Source organism: Martes martes, assembly GCF_963455335.1.
Source record: "Martes martes genome assembly, chromosome: 5".
In the NCBI taxonomy this organism is placed as follows: Eukaryota; Metazoa; Chordata; class Mammalia; order Carnivora; family Mustelidae; genus Martes; species Martes martes.
This window is the reverse complement of record NC_137892.1, coordinates 61,570,751-61,589,721: the sequence shown is the minus strand read 5'-3', so window position 1 is coordinate 61,589,721 and position 18,971 is coordinate 61,570,751. Positions and strand designations below refer to the sequence as shown.

General features: G+C 50.6%; 1 protein-coding gene across 1 annotated transcript in view; it reads left to right on the top strand.

The window, feature by feature from the left end:
• Positions 1 to 18,500, top strand: part of THBS4 (thrombospondin 4) — a 43,263-nt gene extending 24,763 nt beyond the window's left edge. The window contains exons 9-22 of the mRNA XM_080804278.1: positions 1,366 to 1,434; positions 3,177 to 3,329; positions 6,227 to 6,331; positions 6,893 to 7,000; positions 7,251 to 7,410; positions 9,272 to 9,390; positions 10,263 to 10,315; positions 12,797 to 12,990; positions 13,938 to 14,116; positions 14,762 to 14,810; positions 14,909 to 15,105; positions 15,689 to 15,861; positions 17,595 to 17,734; positions 18,267 to 18,500. Of these exons, the coding sequence (XP_080660404.1) occupies positions 1,366 to 1,434; positions 3,177 to 3,329; positions 6,227 to 6,331; positions 6,893 to 7,000; positions 7,251 to 7,410; positions 9,272 to 9,390; positions 10,263 to 10,315; positions 12,797 to 12,990; positions 13,938 to 14,116; positions 14,762 to 14,810; positions 14,909 to 15,105; positions 15,689 to 15,861; positions 17,595 to 17,734; positions 18,267 to 18,328 (1,761 nt within the window). The 3' untranslated portion in view covers positions 18,329 to 18,500. The remainder of the gene's footprint in view (positions 1 to 1,365; positions 1,435 to 3,176; positions 3,330 to 6,226; positions 6,332 to 6,892; positions 7,001 to 7,250; positions 7,411 to 9,271; positions 9,391 to 10,262; positions 10,316 to 12,796; positions 12,991 to 13,937; positions 14,117 to 14,761; positions 14,811 to 14,908; positions 15,106 to 15,688; positions 15,862 to 17,594; positions 17,735 to 18,266) is intronic.
• The last annotated feature ends 471 nt before the right edge of the window (positions 18,501 to 18,971 follow it).

Here is an 18,971-nt window from a genome sequence, read left to right as displayed (position 1 = left end):
CATTTCTGAGCAATTATGTTCATCATGTCTAGTAGGAAGGAAGCTGTTAAGTCAGGATAATAGAGCATCACTAGGAGAACAGTGAGTGAGGTAATACTAAACATGCGGCGAGATTTCCAGCCTCTTCTGTTAGCCATTGAACATTTTGTCCCGCAGAATAACTTGAGAATCAGGGAAACAAATAAAAGCTTTGAAAAATTAGGTCACTTTTATAGAGTCACTGTGGCTGATAAGAAGCTGTTTCAGAGATGAGAGGATTTCAAGAGTAGAAATAATCCCCTGAGGAAACCCCCTTCTTCTTCTATAAGCTATAAATTGCCATAAAGCACTTTAGCACTTTGTGACAGTCTCCATTTATTTCTAAATGTTCTACTATATCCTGGCCGTTATTTAACTGACTGACTGTGAAATTCTTTTTGATGTTTTCAGCCCTTGAAAATGGTTGGTCTATAAATATATTTTACTACCTTAGCCAAATTATAAGGTTTGAAGAAGGGCAGGGGTTCGTTATTTTCTAGCTGCCTATCAAAGGACTCTAGAGGGCATCGTTTTTTAGACTAGAAAAAGGAGGCAAGCTGGACACATAGGAGTGACAAGAAGCCGTTAGAGTAATGACCCAGAGTTTTTCTTCTCTTCTAAAGACAAAATCTCCAAGACCAAACCAAGGAAAATAGACAAAACGAAATAGTCAGTGCTTTACATGAGCTAGTAAGATTTCCAGCAGTGTGGTAGACGGAACTGAAGTAGAAGGGAGCCAACTCACCACAGCCTAACAAATTCAAGTTCATGGGACATGGGAGCTGGGTGTCGGCCCTAGGAGCGGGGATCCGGGGTTTGAGCCTCTGTGCACACCTTGGGAAAGTCCTAATGCCCCTTCAGAAAGACACAAGCCTCAAAGAGCTACCCTACCTGTTAGAAGGAGATAAGAAAACCACTAGCCCTCACAAGGGACAAGGAAGCTGGATGTCATCTCTGGGACATGGTTGACAAAAAGGGAAATTGCCCACAACAAATCAAAGCTCCAGTGTTGTACGGCATACTGTTAGGAGCTTCAAATCTATGTTACACATATAATGTGGGAATAGAAGCCAGAAAATTAACAGAAAAATTAGCCCTGGAGTAGGAAACTCCCCAGGGCCCTGGCTAATGTCAACGCCGTACTACTTGTGAAATACCAGGTCGGCAGCTATCACTTGAAATTGGGTTAAGTACAGAGTGATACAAACACAAGGAGGTGGCTAAAATGATGCTCCTGTTAGCATTGTATCTGAAATTCCATGTCTTCACACAAAGCTATCAAAACAAAGCAAAATTTATTTGCATTTCTGCTTAAACGGAGTATCTCTCTAAACTTTTCTGCACTAGGTGTGCACGGACGTTGATGAGTGTCGAAATGGAGCATGTGTTCTCAATTCTATCTGTATTAACACTTTGGTAAGTATTTTTTCATGGAGGATGTTATCAAAGCAGACCAGTTATTGAAACAAGTGTATGTTTATGAATCATAACCCCAAAACACACATAGAACAGATGGGCACAATACATCTGATTGGCAAATGAAGATAAAAGTTCATGTTGAAAAAGAGCTTTCTGTGTAAGAATAGTCTTATAAGTAACTTTTATATAAGAAAAATTTTATAAGTGCCAGACTTTAATTGAAGTTGCCATGTTGGGCTTTCAGAAAAAAATTTATTGCATAAACCATTGTTCTTGTATTTTAAAAACGTGAAGATCTTCTGAGTTTATATGGTTCAGAATACGCATTGTATTGGTGATGACATAATCCCCAAAGAGTATTCATTATTTTTAGAAATCTTTTCAAAAGTCATTTGTATTAAAATGCTTGGCCCTTGAGGGGGGTTCCAAAATGTATATATTTAATATAGTTTTATTTCTGAAAATTCTTGTCCACTGATTGCAGGATAGAGGTGTGGTCCAGTAAACTGTCCACAAGAGAGCCACTGAGTCCATGACAAAATGGCGGCTTCCCACTTGAGGTCCATGGGAAAGTTATCCCGTCTCTGGGTTCCTAGTTGCCTTGTATGTAAAAGCATTTTATAAATAACAAGTCACATATTTGAATCTTGACAATCATTTTGTCTCTAGGCACTGTTGTTCCCATTTTAGAGTTGACGACACTGAGCTGTGGGAAAGTAACGGGGCCCAGGCCACCATCTCCTAAGGCTTCCGGTCCGGCCGCAGAGCCTGTGTTCTCAGCCACACACTCTGCTGCCGTTGCTTCTGGGCTTCTCCCCAGGGCTGTCTCACCTCGTGTGCAGATACCGATTTGGGAGACCCTGACCTGAAGGGAATCACTCGCACCACCTGGGGGAGGGAAACCAAACAGTGGAACTCTCTAGAAAGTAGAACTCCTGCGAACCTCAGGAAGGGGCAGAGGCAAAAGAGCAGGAGCAAAGAAAAGGTGAGACCTGGCCCCACGGAGCCATCCCGTGAGGCTGACAGGTCAGGAAGGGCCACCAAAGAGCACCCTTTGGCCGTGGCAAGTGGGAGGCTGCTCGTGACCAGAATCGTTGAACTGTAGGCGTTACATGGATGTCTTTCATGAAATGTAAATTTGATCTCCGTCAAGCTGTTTTAAAAAACCATGAAGTCATGGCTGGCCCGGGCAGCACCGTTGCCGTGGAGCCGACAGCTAGCTCACTGGCCAGGCTGCCCCCGGCGCCACCTAGCTCGTCGAGAATTCTCAGGGCAAGGCCACTGACATTTCTCTGCACACCTGTTCTCCATCACTCAATTGTAAAAAAAGCCAAAGGAATGGTTAAAAAAAAAAAAAACCTTTTATCCCCCCCTAACCTGCTTTTCAATCAAACCACCTCCCTTGTCCCCAGAATAAATCCTCATTCCGCCTCCCAGAGCTTCACGGGCACCATCAGTCCTTTCCCCTTTTGTCCTCACACTGGACCTGGCAGGCCAGTGACAGTGGTTCATTCCAGCCTTCCTCCCTCACATCTGCGTGGCTCGCTGCCACTCCCCGGCTGGTGGCATCTTCCTCTGCATTCCCACAATCTTAGGAGATGGACATGCACGCGGAGAGGCAGGCAGGGGGGCCGCTTCCTCCCAGCATCATCGAGTACGTGTGAAAACAAACACGATCGCGGTAGCTTTGCTCATGGTTCTGAGCCCGCGGCTCACTGTCTGATCTTTGCTCCCTGCAGGGATCTTACCGCTGTGGGCCCTGCAAACCAGGCTACACGGGTGATCAGACAAGGGGGTGCAAAACCGAAAGGAACTGCCGAAATCCTGAGCTGAATCCTTGCAGCGTGAATGCACGGTGCATCGAAGAGAGGCACGGCGATGTGACGTGTGTGGTGAGTTGCTTGTCACCTGCTTTACCAGGTTTTCCTCCTCCATCTTGAATACCTCCCCTCCTCGGGTTCTGCTTGCTTCCGGGAAGAAAGTACTCAAAAGTGAAAACGTTCCCGTGGAGATAAGCACAGAATGTCATCGTCACAGGGTTCGCTGAGCTCCTGGAGAGCAGTCTCAAGTCCATCTCACATCAGTTGCCTTTTCTCTCTCTCTTGGCCGGGGGTCAACACCCTATCCTCGGGCACATCAGCAGCGGAGCCCCCCTCCATTCCCAGGCACCCACTGCGATGGGCCAAGAAGCGAGCAGCAAGCTGGGAAGGAGCCTCCTCTCCCTCCCTCCCATCTACCCCCTTATTTGTTTGTGTAAATAAGGAGCACGCTGCTGTCCTTTTTAACTGTCCTCAGAATTCCTCCAGGCAGCAGGGGACAGTGAAGGGGTGAGCTGCCAGACACTCTCCGAGGGCCCCTGTCTCCCTTCAGGAAGCAGGAGGGGGCCAACGGCACCACTCCGTGTCCGCCTACACCCGGATTCAGGAATAGCTCAGTGGACGGTCACTCTCCTCCCTCTCTGTTCCCCTGGAGCCCATCTGGGGAGGAGGCGGCTGGGGAGAGAGCAGGACGGTCACAGGCTGATGCCGGTGCCGTGCCAGGCAGGGGTGTGGGGAGCAGGTCAAGAAGCAGGCCTGTGCCTGCCCTCCACTCCCAAATCCCAGGCTCCAGAGTCCTCAGGGCTTTGAGGTGCTGAGACAGCAGCCATTCCCGCTTGTTGCCGTAACCTTCCTTCCCCCTAGGCCAGGCCCTGGGCAGCAGGCCCTTCCGGTTCTGGGATCTGCAGGTTCCCAGTGATCTCCTGACCCTTCTTTCTACCTCGAACTCAGGCTTCTTCAACGTTAGGCTCGCAAAATCTTCTACAGCAAGCGTATCGCTTTTCAAATAGGGAAAATGAGAAGAATCAGGACGAAGTTAAAGAAAGAAATATAATAATAGCATCCGTTCTCTCTGGCGGCACAGATAGTCTGTAACAACGTCCTGATGAAGGAGCAAGCTGGGTCAGAGGGGAAAACCCCACAGTTTTCCTAATTCCAGTTGCCTGGGCATGTTTATTACCATTGAGAGGCGAGGGTGAATCTATGTGTAAAATCCTAATTTTCTATGAACAAATTAATGACTTCCCTGGGATGGTGGGTGATGGGGCTCTTAATATGTTTTTGAATTTGTAACAAGGCACAACGACAGATGGGAAAGGATTAATATACTTGGTGTGACTACTAAAATAATTTAATCTGCCAGAAAATGGCTCATTAAAAATGTATTTGTTCCTAGAGGAAATTTTTCCTTCATTAAAATGAGTCAAGGACCATACCCCTTGGCTGAGCTCTCCAGGCCTTCTGAAGGCTGGCTGAAGCAATTGAGCGGAAATAGGGGCCCTATAGGGAGGGGCGTCTTTGGCCTCCTGCCTTCTAAATCCCTGGTTGCAGAAGGAGCGCCTGGATGATTGAGAACAGGCAGCGTGCCGCTTAGGAAGTCCCTGGTCTTCAATCACCGTACTCGGATTAGCAAGGCCAAGAAATTTAACGTTTATGCACGGAAAGTTTCTTTTCCCTTGGCCCTGTTTCTGTTCGTCAGACTCTCTGCCCCATCCCCCACCCTGCCTTTCTGGTTCCCTCCTCTTTTCCAGGTCCTCCTCCTCTGTGTTGCTGGGGTCCTGCCTGCCCCTCCACCCTGCCCCCGCAGGTGCCTCTCCTGGTCCTGGGCTGAGCTCCCGGGTCCCACCTCACACCCAGGGCACCGTGGAGGGAACCATTTCTTTTCTCTCTGGTTTGCCAGTGATCCTTGCCCAAGAGCCTGGCTGTCTCTGGTACAATAGGATCACAGCGACCTTGCAGTGTCACTGTATAGAGTGGAGACCACGGTTATACAATCTGATAAAGGAAAACGCTTCATTGCCTCTTACGCTGGCAGTGATGTCAGTGGCTGGTGGTGGCAGGATACTTGGGTAGACTTCTCCAGGGACAAAGAGAACCCAACACTGTACTTGGGGGAATCTTTTCCTGTTAAAAGAGCATGAATAGAGGTAAAGCACCTTGGAAAGTTATTTTTGTTGTTGTTGAGAACTGATCTAGAATACTGTTAAGTGCAGAGGTAGGGCTGTAATTCAAGAATGACAAGGGAAGTGCCACAGAAGCCACACACATGCGTTTCTGCTGGGAGAGGAAATGAGACAGTCACATGGAGACCGTTTCAACAGTAACTCAAAATTACAAAGACCCATTGAACCAGAAATTCCACACTGAGAAACCAGTACAGGAGCAGAAGGACAAATGTACTAGAATTCCTTGTTGTGGCATCGTTGGCAATAGAAAAAAACGTTTTTAAAAACCAGACAGCCACCCGTAGAGCACTGGGTGACCTCATGGAGGCACATGCCTACCACTTTACGCATCCTGCATCTGTGACCATTAAAAGGAACGGCGTGAATCTCCATGGAGTGATGCGGAAAGAGCGCCAAGGTACGATGCTAATTTTTTAAAATAAGGTGAAGAACGGTGGATATATGGGCAAGACAAAAGAAGAAAAAGAATGTCTGTTTGCCTGTCTGCATGGTGTTATCTCTTAAGGTATATGGAAGAACGGATTGCCTAAGCCAAGGGAACAGGAATGGGAAGGAGTTTTCACTCTATGTCCTTTGTACCTTCTGATTCATTAGACTATTCCAAAATAAAAATTTTAGAATCCTACCCTGCAGCGCTGTATAGCTCTGGGCCCTCCCTCTGGGGCTGTGCCCTGGGGAGCAAGGATTCACAGGTTTAGAGCAGTGGCGCTTGTCAGTACCCGCCGCCCCCCCCCCACACACACCAGGCTCAGCTCCCCAAGCGTGTGCTGGGCTTTGCCTTCACAGTGCGGCGTCGGCTGGGCTGGCGATGGCTATATCTGCGGGAAGGATGTGGACATCGACAGTTACCCTGATGAGGAACTACCGTGCTCTGCCAGGAACTGCAAGAAGGTGAGGGGGACACATGGGAGAAAAACTACACCCACCGTGGCCTCCAGGGCCCTGTCTTCTCTGGGGGAGAGATGCTGTGGGTTCCATTGAAAATGGCATTTTTCACGTAGCTGCCTCTCACACATCACAAGGCAGCCATCCACGGGGAAGTCAGGTGGTTGCCGTCAGCATTGTGGTTGGAAATCCTTTCTGACTTAAGAAAGAGGTAGACTTGGGTGGGGGAAATAGGAAGAAGTTGGTAAAAGGGTAAAGACTTTCAGTGATCAGACGAATAAGGTCTGAGGCTCTTGTGCGTAACGTGACTTTCACTGGTAACACTGTACTGTCTAATTGAAGTTCACTGGAAGGGCAGAACTTAAACGTTCTCAAGGGGAAAAATGGTCAATATGTGAGGGGCGGGACATGTTAACTCCACGGTGGGAATCCTTTCACAATATAAACGTATGTTAAATAATCACTGTGTGCTTCACATATATTAGAGTTTTGTCAAGTATGCATCGATAAAATTGAAAAATCAAGTTGGATGTAGACGTCTCTCTGAGTCCTGTTTCTTCTCCCTAGGACAACTGCAAGTATGTGCCAAACTCTGGCCAGGAAGACGCAGATAGAGATGGCATTGGGGACGCTTGTGACGAGGACGCTGATGGAGATGGGATCCTCAATGAGCAGGTATGTGCTCGTCGGGAGGGTCTGGGAAGTGCCACGTGCCAGGGACGGTGGAAGAAAGCCCGTGAAATCACCTGTTTACACGGGTCATCCCAAGAGTTGGTTTCCATGCCTGTGACCCTGTGGCATTGTGACTTTCTGTCCTGAGCGCTGACCGCGTGTGACCACAGGGACAGAGGCTGGCTGACAGGACCAGCAACCTGGAAGGGACTCAGTAGAATCCGAGTAAGTGTTTGGTCTTCTGACCCTTTAGGATAACTGTGTCCTGACTCACAACATGGACCAAAGGAACAGTGACAAAGATATCTTTGGGGATGCCTGTGATAACTGCCGGAATGTCCTGAATAATGACCAGAAAGACACTGATGGGGATGGAAAAGGAGATGCCTGTGATGATGACATGGATGGAGACGGTGGGCCTGTCTTGCTTTGTCTTTTATTTGGGACTCATTTGTCCTTTTGCCCTTGTTGTTTATTAGGAGCAGAAATAGAATTGCTAACTCGGAAGGCCTCTCACACCAAGTGGTTCCCTATGATCTGTGTCTGGCCCACCTGTTTACTTTTTTTTTTTTTTTTTTTTTCTTGAGAGGGAGAGGTGGGGACAGGCAGAGGGAGAGGGAGAATGTTAAGCAGCCTTCATGCCCGGGGCAGAGCTGGACACGGGGCTCAATCTCACAAGCCTGAGATCATGACCTGAGCTGAAATTGAGATTCAGATACTTAACCGACTGAGCAGCCCACATGCCCCTGGACGCCTTGTTTCAATGGAAGGAGACTCCATAACCCACTCCCCTATTTATTAACTCTGAGTGTTTCTGGAACTCTACATCATTGCCAGAAACTTTGTAGGAATTACTTTAAGCAGTGTCTTGTCAGGACTGTGTCTTTGTAGGGCCTCTGTCTTCCCAGAAAAAGTATATCTCCCCCACCACCTCTTTCAGCATCCTCTCCATGCCTGAGAGCCCTGGAAGTGGAGAGTGGAATGAGGGGACCTCGAGCAGGGTGGCGGGCTACAGCTGGGTCTGGCTGCTCCTGCGGAGAGTCGGGCATCTCCTCGGAGACGAGTCCACATCCTGCCCATTCCGGGAAGAAGGTGGGGGCAGGAGAGCTGCAGTGCCCAGCTCCTGGCTCCACTGAAGGGGCCTTCCCGAGCGTGGGCTGTGCGAACGGCACCCCCGGGAGCCCAGCGTGAGCGCTGGAGCCTCTCTGGATGTGAAGAAGGACATGTTTGGATTTTTTTTTTTTTCTTTTTAAAGATTTATTTATTTATTTGAAAAAGAGAGAGTGCAGGGGGCGGGGAGGGGGAGAGAGAGAATCTCAAGCAGACTCCCCGCTGAGCTCCACAAGGGGCTTTGATCTCAAGACCCTGAAATCGCCACCTGAGCCGAAATCAAGAGGCAGCCGTTTCACCAACTGAGCCACCAGCGTGCCCTGAAGGACATTTGTTCCCATATCACTGGCATAACACATAGATGACTATCATTCAAGTATAGACTGGATCTGATCGTTTCTGAAAAACATTTCACATGACAAGGGCCTCAAAGAAAATTCTTTCCAGAAATATACCCCATTCCCTCTACCCACCCAACCACCACACACCCCCCCACTCCAGAATACCTACGCCTCCCTGAAACACGACCTCATCTTCTATAAGCCTGACTGGTGGCCAGATCCAGTGGTGTGTGGCAAACCAGCTCAACAAAACAAGCCCCAAGTTGTAGCATTTGCCAGTTTCCGTGACAAATACCACTCCCGCCGTGACTAATGATAGGCTGCTAGTATGAAAGGACACGGTAAGACAAAAGCTGAGAAGAGAGGGACACGGTGGGCCTGGCTCTGGTACGCCACCACCCTGCCCTCAGGTCTCTGTCTTTGCTCACACCCCAACAGGGTCCCTCTCCGGGGTGAGACCTGCCCAGGAGGCCTCAGCACCCCCGTAGCAGTCTTCCTAGAATCCAGGCCAGAAGTATGCAAAAGCCCACCTCACCCTCGTGACCTCATCTGGTTGCAGTGATAGCCCTTGACATCTTGGACAACTTAAAACTCCATGGGGAAAGGCCTCAGGTCACCCTCATTGTTAAGTCTCTCAGAATCCATCCTTTGATGTTACTTGCAGATAACTGCTGAGAAATGTAGTGGCTCTGGGACGATGGCCCAGGCACAAGTCACTCCCCGAGTGCCTGGGTACAGGCCTGCTCTCTTAGCGCCTAGAAGTCCATGTTCCAAGCCTCTCTGCAATGTTCACTTGACTCAGGGAAGCATTCCTTTCTTGTAGGAATAAAGAATATTCTGGACAACTGCCCAAGAGTTCCCAACCGTGACCAGCAGGACAGGGATGCGGATGGTGTGGGTGATGCCTGTGACAGCTGTCCCGATGTCAGCAACCCTAACCAGGTGAGTAGCTTTTGGGGGATTCAGACTCCAGGCTGAGCTTCCCTGTGCAAAGAGTCTTTAAGACCAGTGTCTTAAAGATCCCAGCTCAGCTCCTTGCTATTGCCATGTGCCTCCCGGAGCAGAGGTGGTGGGATTGCATACTTCTGGCCTGGAGGTTCTAGGAAGACTGCCACAGGGGTGCTGAGGCCTCCTGGGCAGGTCTCATAGGTTGCAGACTGCCCGTGAAGTGAGGAGAAGGAGTTGAGTGATGCCCCAAACCTGTGGTTTTGTTGAGAGCAACATGCAACATGGCGGCTAACCACTGGGAGCCTTGTGTCCTTTTAGTCCCCAAACCCCGACAGGACCCATGTATGGATGCCTCAGATGCAGTTCAATCAGCGACGTGTTGTTTCCCTTCTCACTCCTCCTTCCTGTCTAGATAATTGGATAGGATGTGTCATGTATTTTTAAAGCTCTGCGAGAGGGGCGTCATTGTTGCCCTCTGTGACTCACTCCCACTCTGGCTCAATTCCAGCATGCCAAAGCAAAGCAAAATCAGTTTGCCTTGTCCCCAGGCCTTTGGCCGGCTCCCCTCCGACCCGTGCCAGAGTTGCACATCTCCACCTGCCAGCGTCCTGCCCCGGCGCCCTCTCCAATCAGCTCATCTGGTGTGTAGGCAGCCCCGCCATGTGGCTTGATATTTTGGAAGGCTTTCCTGACGATTCAGCATTGTGCCTACACCAATATGGTGCTGTCCTTTTGCAGTTCTACACCAACCCAATTCCAGAGAAATAATTCCTGAGATGCAGGGATGAAGGGCCAGGTCTGCCTTCTCTGGAACATTCTGTGCATGAAGGCCCAGGGGTAAATAACATGTTCTGTTCTCTTTGCAGTCTGATGTGGATAACGATCTGGTTGGGGACTCCTGTGACACCAATCAGGACAGGTAGGACCCTTTTTCCCCCACTGCATCAGGGACAGATGAAAAATTCGGAGACCATTTTAGCCTTCAGGGCTTTCTGCTGCTGCCTGGCTTTGGGATCTTTCTGAATAGATTGAGAGAAATTGAGCCACTGGTGGGCCAGTAGCCCTGCGTCTGGTCAGGGTCACCACACCTCTTTGAAAGTTCTCCATAGCCGGGTGACAGTGTCAGGAGGGGCCATGGGGCACTCCAGCGAGTGAGACTGTATTACAGGAGAGGCAGTGGGCTGTCGTGTTTCAGAGCTGGGGTCTGGAGGACTTGCTAGATGCACACCCCAGCCCCTTCACTTACAAATGGGCTAGCCTTAAGCAAGTCACCGGTCTCTGTGCCCCAGAAGGCTCACCAGAAAAATGGGGATGATGGTGGCATGTAGCTCGTATGTCTTTTGTGAAGACGGAGTTAATGGACAGAGTGCACATTACGGTTTCCCTTCCATAGAAGCATTCGATAGGGTTAGCTGTTTTATTATTATACTCTTTCAGCTCAGGAAAGCTTCCCCATGATACCAGAATAGAAAGTTGGCTGAGGGAGCACCGTGATTTCATTGTCCTTGCAATTCGTTCATTCTGTGTCTGTTATTTGGGGGGTAGCGAGTTTTGTCAACCCTCCTAGCCCCACATGGAGACAGTCCTGTATTAAGACACGGGGCTGGATCAGATGCTGTTGCAACGTCACCAGGAACGTAGACAAGGGCACGTCAGCCTTGAGGGCGCCTGCAGTTAGAAGGGCTCTGTCCCCTCTCATCTGTATCTGGAAGGCTTAGGGAGGTGCCAGGACAGGGATGTGAGAGGTAAGGGATTTGGGAAGGCAGGGCAGGAAGAAAGAGGGATTCCCTTCCCAAACTCCTCTCCGAGGGTGCCCTACAGACAGTGGTTCCCGAGCCCAACCCAATGAAAGGACAACTCCTAGAAAGCCCCACCTTGGTCCTTGTGCTCAGCGTCCTTGAGGCCGAGTCTACGCGAGCCAAGTGAACTTAAAATGTGCTTCTCAAGTGCACTCTCAATTTCTTCCTCTGCAAAGTAGAGAGAATGAAATGTGCCTTGCAGCCTTGGATAAAAATGAACAAGAAAGTAGGTAAAGCTCCCTGCAGAAGGCTGGGACTCGGGTGACCGGCAACAAGCCGTAGCTGTGTTACTGTTACCATGGCGTGAGGAGAGGCAAGTCAGCACCAGAGTCTGACATGGGAGGTCACCATTGCTGCGAAGAAGGTGGGACCGGGACCCTGAAATCCCCCTAAGTGGTAGACATCAAGAATGTTCCCTGGGGCGGGTCCTCTTGCCCTGACTGCCGTCCAAGGAATCTCTAAGATATCCTACCCTGTCAGCCTCTAGATATTTGCCTAAAAGAACTGACTCATTCTGCTCCATTTTAATTCCCACAAACTTGAACCTTGGGGAGGAGGACAGGAACTGCTTGTTTTTGCATAAAAATGTTCAAGGCTATATAGAATGGCTTCTAATGGAAATAGCTCAATCTTCCTTAAAAAACAGCCCTGCTACAGGCACAGGCATTCACTGTTGGAGCCGTGTCATTTTCTGCTTATCCAGGTGGGTCTCATTTTCTCTGGGACCCATCTGGGAAACGGGGCCTGAGGGGCATGGACTGGTCTCTAACTTCCCTCCCCCGTCCTACCCTTGCCTGGAAGAGGCCACAGGAAGAGTGGGGTGAAGGGAGCATCCGCTCTGATTCAGAGCAGCCGTGGGAGGCCTCCATCAACCCAGGGAAACCTCTGGGGACAGGGCAGTCTCATCCTTGGGTGGCCGTTAGGCCTGGAGAACAAACAATTGTCACGTGGGCAGAGAACAAGAGTTCTGAGAAGTGCTCGAGAGCAGGAGTGAGCCCAGCCTCCACGTTCCCCTCTCAGGAAGGAGTGGCCTTCTCTCTGTCATTCTCCCTGTGGCATTCAGGTCTGAACTGCCTTGGGTCTGCTGGGCAGGGAATGGGGAGAGGTCTAGGAAACACCGCAGGGCCTCCCAGGAGCCAGCACATAGAAATGCTTCGTCATAGATTCAGATGTAACATGAAAAATTCTCATCATGTAAGCATTTAATCTTCGTAACAACCCTATGAGGTAGGCTCGGTTATGCCCGTTTTACAGATGAGGACACTGAGCCACAGTGGGGTCACACGCTGGTAAGTGGCTGAGCCAGGATTCACACTGTACGTTCTCCAGGTTGGAGGAGGATGGCGGTGATCAGAGTCCCCAGGGACTGATAGGAGCATCTGGTCACTACATCAGGAATCACCCTTTAACTTAAGTAGGATATGATCTACTTGTTTTAACAAGATGGGGAAGTAGAAAAAGGATCTCTGAGGCCCAGAGGCCAGGTTTGTCTGAAGACATACGGGTTTGACAAAAGACAAGCCCCCAAACACCAACTCTTTGTTTCTTATCCCTGTTGTCTGCTCACCGGTGCCACACATCACCTCTTCTTTCTCCCACAGTGATGGAGATGGGCACCAGGACAGCACAGACAACTGTCCCACGGTCATCAACAGTGCCCAGCTGGACACTGATAAGGATGGGATCGGGGACGAGTGTGATGATGACGACGACAATGATGGCATCCCAGACCTGGTGCCCCCTGGACCGGACAACTGCCGGCTGGTCCCTAACCCAGCCCAGGAGGACAGCAACAGTAAGTGGGCCCAGCCCAGGATGGTGTGGGACCCCCCCGGCTCCCCTTATGCACACGGTCAAGCCTCTCCCAGAGCTTCTCCCAGCAGCTACAGCTTGTGTGAACAGTGGACGGCCAGTAGACACCATTCTCTAACTCTTCAGAGAAGAGCTGCTTTGCGGCTTCAGAGCAGCTCTGGGATGCGGTCACATGGGACAGGGAAGCAGCCACATACTCCCACTCCAGAGGCCTGGGCAACTGCTCCACCATCTTGCCTGCTCCTTTTCCCCAGGAGTCACAGAGAAGGAGCAGGACAGAGAGACGGGCATGGCAGCAACTGGCTTAGACCGGCTCACAAAGAGTGCTGCGGGGGCCAGGCCGGTAGGGAAAAGCACGCACAAAGCCAGAGACGGGGCACAGCAGTGGGGACCATAGTGAGCTCGTGAGGGCGTGTCCATCCACAGCTGGGCAGTATTTAATTCAGATATTTTAATACCATGTCAGCTGAACAAAACATACCACGAGCCAGATTCATCCCAAGGATCAGCAGAAATTATGGTCTTAGAGACACTCTGGTGACAATAATTTCCCTGTTATTCATATGCTCTAGAGAAAGTGCTACGGGCATTTGCTTATGTAAGGTCAGCCTTAAGAGCCACCAGTCTGTGAACCCCAGTTTCCTCAGAGAACCTGCAGGGTTTCTTATCAGCTTTGAAAAGTTACCTTCCACTCTGCTCCCAGGAAGCTCTTTCGGTCACACACAGTGGGGTTCACCAGCCCACCATTTGGACCCCAGGGTGGGGCCCAGGGCCACCACAGACATGGCTCTTCTGCCCACACGGTTGAAAACCGTCAGCTGGGTGGGGCCTGGGCTCCCTTCGGCTCCTGGCCCAGCCCTGTCTCTGTCAAGGAATAGTGGGGTGTGTGGGTGGCAGCCAGCTCCTGTCCTCTTCCCCCACCCCACTCAGGCGACGGCGTGGGAGACATCTGCGAGACAGACTTTGACCAGGACCAGGTTATCGATCGGATAGACGTCTGCCCAGAGAATGCAGAGGTCACCCTGACCGACTTCAGAGCCTACCAGACTGTGGTCCTGGACCCCGAAGGGGATGCCCAGATCGATCCCAACTGGGTGGTCCTGAACCAGGTATGTGCCAGGTGGCCAACAGCGGCGCGGTGCTGCCTCCCAGCACAGCCCTTCTGGGAGGGACAGGTAACCGTGGGAGGGGGCACCGACCCAGGCTGCAGTGGCTCCTCACTGTAGCCCTGTGACGGAGCACGGCCATTAGCCCCGACTCACATGGGAGACAGATCCGCACCCGTCTGCGAAGCCGGCTCAGGGGAGCACTGCGGGGTGTGGCGGAGCACACTGGGATGGGGCCCCAGGCGGTCGGGCCCTAGAGCCGTGCTCTTGGGCTCTCCCGCAGACCACCTCCCCCACATCCTCGTCAGACTACAGCAGGCTGGCACAGAGAGGCTGAGACATTTTAGTGTCACCGAGCCTGTCACATTCATCAGAAGTGTATGTTCTCCCCAAATGAAGCGGACCCAACAGACCCTTCATTACAGTTCTAGCAAAATTCTTTCTGTTCTGCTTTTTCTTTTCCCCTCACAAGTCTGTGCTTTCTTGGAACACAGAACGAGGTAGAGCAGTTGCTCAGATAATGCGTCTTTGTGTGGAGGTCAGAGCTCGCTGACCGCTCCCCACTCCCCAGCGTGCCAGAGGCCCTGGGCTTCCTCGAGCTTCTCCACCCTCTAGGACGGCCCTTAACTCCTTCAACTGTCTCTGCAGGGCATGGAGATTGTGCAGACCATGAACAGCGACCCCGGCCTGGCAGTGGGTAGGTCCAGGTCCTCTGCACCCCGTGGCTAGAATCCAGTCCTTGCAGCTCCTTCTGGGGCTCGTCTGCTTTTCTGACCTGCTTCTGATTCCCTCCAGGGTACACGGCATTTAACGGAGTTGACTTTGAAGGGACCTTCCACGTGAACACCCAGACAGACGACGACTATGCCGGCTTCATCTTCGGTTACCAAGACAGCTCCAGCTTCTATGTGGTCATGTGGAAGCAGACAGAGCAGACGTACTGGCAAGCCACGCCATTCCGGGCTGTCGCCGAGCCCGGCATCCAGCTTAAGGTAGCCACGGTTCTCAGTCAGTCATCTCCCCTCTGAGCCCTTCACCCTCCTTTTAAGTCCTGTTCTCCCATAGGGCATTTAGTTCATCTGTGAAATTGAGGTGTTTATGCTTGAGTTCAGGGCAGGGCCCACCCAGGGCCTTGCCTTCATTCCTTCATACAAGCCACATCCTAACCTCTGGGTGACTGACGGGGAGTCGGGGGATCTCCGGGGACATGTTAGCAGGTGCACGCTGCCAGAAACTGGCTCGTCTGCTCCTGTGCTGGGGCCATCTGTCTAGGAGGGCATAGATGCTGCCTCTGTCACTTCTGCTGGGAGAAAAGGTAGACTTTTGAGCACTCATTGGACAGATATGGGGAGCAAGAGATTCATAGCAGGAAAAACATGGAATGGGTTAATGGAGAGCCAGCCAGTGCTGATGACTCAAGGACTAAGGGTGACCTCAGTAGAAAGGGCATTTAAGTGGTTATGCTTTTATCCAAATCCAAGGCAGCCAGATCATAACCATGAAGTCACCACCCGAGGGACCCAAATAGGGTGGGCTGTGCCTTCTGTTCTAGAACCTTGCCTGTATCCTTTCCAGGCTGTGAAGTCTAAGACCGGCCCCGGGGAGCATCTCCGCAACTCCCTGTGGCACACGGGGGACACCAGTGACCAGGTCCGGCTGCTATGGAAGGACTCAAGGAACGTGGGCTGGAAGGATAAAGTCTCCTACCGCTGGTTCCTGCAGCACAGGCCCCAGGTGGGCTACATCAGGTACGTGCAGGACACAGCTCCTCACCAGGCACAGGAAGCAAAGCCCCACCCCCCCCCCCACTCCTGCATCACAGGGCTGACCCAGGATGGCCTCCAAGGGCACGCCGGGATTGCCGAGACGTCAGGCTACAGCTCCCAGCAAAGAAGTGGGAAGGAGACACCCGAGCCTAAGACCATCCACGTGGACATTAGGGCCAAGCTGGGGGTAGAAGAACCTTCTCCATAGCAGGGTAGGGGTGGGGGTCTCAGCATTGGAGGAGGGAGGTGCCCAACTGATGCTTCCCTTTCTGCCATGCCGACCAGTGTGGGGGAGATGGGGTTCAGCCTCCCCTCCACCCCTGCCCTGGATGGCAGCTTATTCATGAAGAGGTGCACTTCCCTGAGTCCCTATGGTCCTTCCCTGCTGGACTACAAACACCATGAAGGCTGTGCCTGGATCTCGTTTTACCTCGGTCTCTTCGCTGCCAGGCGTTCCCACATGTGGCAGGAACTGATCTTCCTGGGAGCCCACACAATCTGCCTCCTTTCCCTCTAGGACAATTGAAAAACACTCAAAACTATTCTCAGCAGCAGCGGATGGCTTAGGCCGCATCCTTGAAATTGAGACCACGTACTTACTCTCGGTCCTCAGACTTGCAGATCAACACGGAGGCCTCTGACGTAGCTCACTGAGGAAGGAGTACCGATCGCTGTCTCCTGACCAGGGCAGGAAGGCGGCCTCGTGGAAAAACAATCAGGACGACTAGTTCATGTTTTGTTCTTCTGAGACATTAAGTCCAATGTACTGTTTGTCGCACAGGAAGATGATCGTGGTCTCAGCCCTGTGAAGGCTAGTGCCTCCTGTTCTGTCCCAGAATGAAACTGTAGAAAATACAGAGAAATAAGAATGTATAACAAAATCATGCCAATGCCTAGACACCACTACTCCACAACATGAAATGGAAGCAGCGACATTCTAATGCGGATTGTTCTGCTGGTGACTTAAGGTCTAAAAGGGAGAACAGCTCTTTTTAAGCAAAACAACGTGCTCCATCATTTCTCAATTTACTCCAGAAAATTCAGTATATATTAAAACAGTGCAGAAAATACTTGATGTTCACAAGTAAAAGGAAGTTAGGTTCTAGGTCCAGATAACTATAAACGGGCTCTTCACCTACGCAAGTGTCTGGAGGAACTCTCCAAATGCATACAGCTTGCAAGACAAGCTTTTGTTCTCTCCAGGGCCTTGTAAGCCCTTCAGCATCCCTGGCTTCTATCATAAAATGCCAAAGAAATAGCCAGAAATGTCCCCACAAATTTCTAAAACCCTTTTTTAGGGAGCGCTACTGCCCCAGACTGGGATCACTATTCTGAGATTCCACCAGATTCTGTCATTCAAAACAAAGGAAAAGCAGTGGTTGTGAAGCATGATGTCTGGACAAGGTAACCCAAAGGACAATGAGGTCACCAAGGCTCTTGGTCCTAGATCGTAGTGTGATGTAACTCCTCAGCAGGTACCCATCGAGTTTGACTCTGTGCCCAACATCATGTTGGACCTTTGGAGACCGAGAATATGGGCTGGCATGAACGTACAGTCCCTGACCATGTGGAGCTCCCAGTCTAGTAGGGAAGGGGCAACAGCTAGAGCACAGTTGAGGCCTATGAAAATGGATTATGAAGCAGCAAAGAGGTGGGTCTGACCTTGACCTCGGTTTGAGTTTCCTGGTGACTGGCTTGGGCTGTGTTGTCTGCAGAGTGCGATTTTATGAAGGCTCCGAGTTGGTGGCTGACTCCGGGGTCACCATAGACACCACCATGCGTGGAGGCCGGCTTGGCGTGTTCTGCTTCTCCCAAGAAAACATCATTTGGTCCAACCTCAAGTATCGCTGCAATGGTAACGTACATTCTCGTTACTATACAATATCAGAATTAGAATCCATCAAGTAATACCACCCTGTGTTTATAGCACATTTTCCTCCCAGAAGCCCAAAGCCCGTGCCCCATATTCATTAACATGTAACCATCTCTGTGTAACTGAAGTAAATGGCAGATTTTTTTTTTCCTATTTGATAGATGAGGAAATTGAGACCCATAGAATTTAACTGCTTGGCTTAGGATTTGGGGGTTCCGTGAGAAATTCAGTCAGATTTAATTTACAGGCAGCCTTTATTTTCTTATGGCTCAAACATAATCACACTCAAAATCCATTCTGCCTGCTAATTTCCTTTAGGCCTGTGAATGAGCACTCCTGGGCTTTAAGCCAACAATTTGCAAAGCAGCCCGAGGTAGAAAATGGCTGTGGAGCCTTCTGGGGCCTGTTGCTCGGGCTAACAGTGACCCCTACAGGACACTTGCACAGCACGAGATGGACCAGTATCCCAGTGGAAGGAGCCTTCCTAACCCTCTGTGCCTGTTCTTGTTTGCAGACACCATCCCAGAGGACTTCCAAGAGTTTCAAACCCAGAATTTCGATCGCCTGGATAATTAAACCAAGGAGGCAGTCCGTAACTGCTTTTCCAAACACTAAAGCCCTATATTTTTTAACTTCCTACAACTTTTTTTATATACACCGTGGCTTTCTTTTACCAGTCCAGTTATATCAAACTTTTTATATGAATGTGGCAATAAAGAAGAGATAATTTCTAAAAACCATGTTACTCAGACATTGTTCACGTGTGGTTCAGGCTTTGAGGGTGTGTGTGCTGTTCTCGGAGGGATGCACGTTGAACTTGAAGGGGCATCTTTTTCGTTGTTCAGACCGGGTCAGTCCGTGAGACTGAGCAAGTGTGAGAGTCAGAAGGCTCACACCAGAGATCTCCTCTGTGGTCACTCCAGCTTCCCTTCACAGGAAAGCCTAACAGTGCCATCAGCAGCCTCCCTCTTCTGGGGAAGGAGCCTCAAAAACACCTGCTCAGGGGAACCTTCCCCAAGAAGACTTTTCCTGACCAATCCTGGAGCAAATTTGTTCAATCTTTTCTGACCCCCTCCCCCACTCCACACACACCTTCCACACCAGCACCTTCAGCGCCTGTTATGCTTGTAGATTTGGCTCCCCCTAGTGGAAGGCAAACTTACTGAGCTAAAGGACCCTGTCTTACTGTCATCCGAATCCCCCACGCCCAGCTTAGTAC